General features: G+C 32.9%; 1 protein-coding gene across 1 annotated transcript; it reads right to left on the bottom strand.

The window, feature by feature from the left end:
- Nucleotides 1-338: 338 nt before the first annotated feature.
- Nucleotides 339-878, bottom strand: LOC133180691 (uncharacterized). Its single transcript, XM_061315157.1, has one exon. The coding sequence runs from the start codon at nucleotides 876-878 to the stop codon at nucleotides 339-341; it is 540 nt and encodes a 179-aa protein (XP_061171141.1).
- Between the last annotated feature and the right edge of the window lie 2,113 nt (nucleotides 879-2,991).

Raw genomic sequence — 2,991 nt, 5'->3', positions numbered from 1 at the left:
CCTGTGCATATGTATTCATTTCGGAGATGAGTGAAGTGAAGATATTCCCGTCTTCTGTAACACTGTCACATCTATTAACATCACATTCTTCCAGTTTTTCGATTTCTTCTTTGTCCAGCATGAGTAGAACTTATTTCCCACTATCTTTGTCTTTACATTTTCTTCTCGATACTTGTTGTTTATCTAATGTAGCTTTTGTTTTTTACTCTCATTTATTTGGAGAGGGGTCTGAAGAGTTATGTAAAAAGGTATGTTGTAAATGGTGCAATTTTCCCTCTTTGTCTAATAGCCTGGAGGATGAGTTCTTTATCGTTGTAGTTCTGTAATTTCCCTGTTATTTACCTTGGTTTAGAATTACCTGGAAATTTCTGACCGTTTCGGTGTATTCTGATGAAGCAAACTTCCAAATTCAAATGCTCCTTGATCAACTCGCTAACTCTAGTTGTTAGATCTTCCTGGTCATCTTCAGCTAAATTATGAACAAGTCTATTGTCCCTCATTGATCTTCCTTTGAGGTTCACTATTTCGTTCTCTTGCTGAGTGACTCTTCTGTCTAGGTTAACGACGATAGACTTTAAAACTTGGAGCTCTTTTCGCAAATAACTGTTTTCTAATTTCAGCGTTTCAATTTCACCAACATTATCTTCATGTTGTTGGCTGATGTATTTGATACGTTCGTCTAACCCATCTTCGTCCCAACGATCTCGATTCATATTATTAACTGATTGCTGTAGAATATTGATATTGTCCAATTTACCGGTGATTGACCGTAAGCAATCATGGATAGCGGACATCTGTATTGACGCTCCAGTGGTTCCCGACTCCAGGGTAGGATTACACTGTGATTTGTTCTCATCCTTGCTATTTTGAGAAGCCATAATTTTGAAAGTTACAAACTTCCAAAAACACACCATTTTTTTCCAATTTAACACAAAAGGTACGCCAACTAGAAAGAAACACCCCTGTAAAGTTTTTGGGGCAACAGCTAAGTCATCAAATCACAGATCGACTTATTCCTCCCTTAAATTTACACCATGACCATACTAACCATAGGTCACGTGATCTCAACCCATTTTATACCGTGTTGATTATAAATCGCTAACGTCTTGATAAGTCTATAAAAGCCACATAATGCAGATTGTGATTTATTTCATTGATTTAAATACTCTTCATTATTTTCCATTTCATTTTTTGCAACATTCCTTTAATTATTTTTATATGATTTGCTCTTTGAAATATCTTAAGCAATATAGTTGAGAAATTAAGATAGGTATAGACCATGCTTACCTTTAAGCATCTGCTGAGCATATACTTAAGGGTTGAGAAGTTTTATGCAACATGCAAAGCAATATGCTAAGTAAAATTTCAATCTGCTAGGCTGGAAAACGTTACTTAAGTAAATGCTTAAGTATTTGAGAATTTTTATGCATATGAATCCAGAGCTATCATTTCCTTTATCAAATCAATATTTGATAAAAGAAAGCAAATACGGCTTTACATTTAAAAATACTGGGTCTTTCCAAATAATTCAAAATGCAAAGAAAAAAATTTAAAAATCTTTTTGAAATAATGTGCCTCTTCAATACATGAACATGTCAAGTCATTCCATTTTACAAAAATATTGTATGAAGGAAAAAACTCTACTATGTATATTATAGATATTATTTAAATGTTATATAGCAGTTCAGTGTTTTTAATGGGAGATGGGCAATTTTTTTAAGGAGAAAAATATCAATAAGAATTATTATTAATTTTACTTTTGGGAAACAAAAAAAAAAATAAATAAAAAAAATAAATAAATAAAAGAAATGTCAAAAGTGTCCCAACACAAAAAATTCCTAATAATTTACATGGGTTAGGTATTTTGACTGCATAACATTATCATAAACGACACGAACAAGGAACGTTATTTCCCAAAGATTTTTATTGTTTAGGCATCAGTTTTCTTATTTAAAAAAGTGTGTGTGTGATGTCTTTTTTATGTGTATGTGTTTTTCTTAAATGGACATGAACCCCCCCCCCCCCAACAAAATAAATAAACGAAATAAAAACAATCATACTGTTTCGTTGCTGCTATGTACAACATTAGATAACATGCAATGGATATCATAGAATATTTCTAATTTTCCCAACTAATAATGATAATTATGACTACATACTTGATTTGTTAAGGATCCTTCTCTCACTAATGAATTGCTGCTGTCCGGATAGATTACACTGAAACCAAAGGCACATTAGTTTATTTATAAAAAGAATAAATTTCTCATTCATAATTTACTGTTTTTTAGAAGTGTCTAATCTAGCATGTCAATAGGTTATGAAAACTTTTACAAAGTCATTGATTAATGATTAAATCTTTTATTTCTAATCTTTTATGCAAACAAAACATGGTAAACATAAAGATTTATCATACAATTAAATAAGTATTTGCATATATACCTTGATATATCCCTAAAAATGAGGGACTGCGACATCCTGTTTTTTATCCAGCAAAGTAGTTTTTCTGTTTCATGACTATTCTCTAAGTTGAAATCGAGAAAATGGGTTTGCTATATTGATGAGAGATCCACATGCCCAAAGTCTGATAATACACCCTGTAACAAACTAAATTTATCCCATATGATACGCCTATCGTATGATAATATATATTGATCATTATCCTGTGGGGAGCACCTCGATTAGCAATTTTATCTACCTGAGAGCTCGTGTTCGAGTAGTACCCGGAAAGTCACAGCCAAAATTAGACCTATTTGGCTTGTTCTGAAGTAGCCGGGGCAGGTGCTCAAAAGTACATCAGTATTTACGGGAATGAAAATGTTATTTGTAAAATATGTTTAAATAGTTTGAATCTACACATTTAGTATGGTTGTTTTTCACTATTTTTTTCCCTAGGGTCCTATTTCCCCGGGCTTTCGTCCCGTTTCTCAAATGACACAGGTCTTGGGCGGGGTACATAAATTCCATTGATACAGTAGCCAGTCCAGGGCGAGA

This window comes from Saccostrea echinata, unplaced genomic scaffold (assembly GCF_033153115.1).
Source record: "Saccostrea echinata isolate AGI-Se365-2 ecotype Australia unplaced genomic scaffold, CSIRO_AGI_Sech_v1 ptg000007l, whole genome shotgun sequence".
In the NCBI taxonomy this organism is placed as follows: domain Eukaryota; kingdom Metazoa; phylum Mollusca; class Bivalvia; order Ostreida; family Ostreidae; genus Saccostrea; species Saccostrea echinata.
This window is presented reverse-complemented; position numbering and strand designations above follow the sequence as displayed.

Bases quoted from the DNA above. Each gene is read 5' to 3' on its own strand.
- LOC133180691 (XM_061315157.1), bottom strand. From the start codon at position 878: ATGGCTTCTCAAAATAGCAAGGATGAGAACAAATCACAGTGTAATCCT.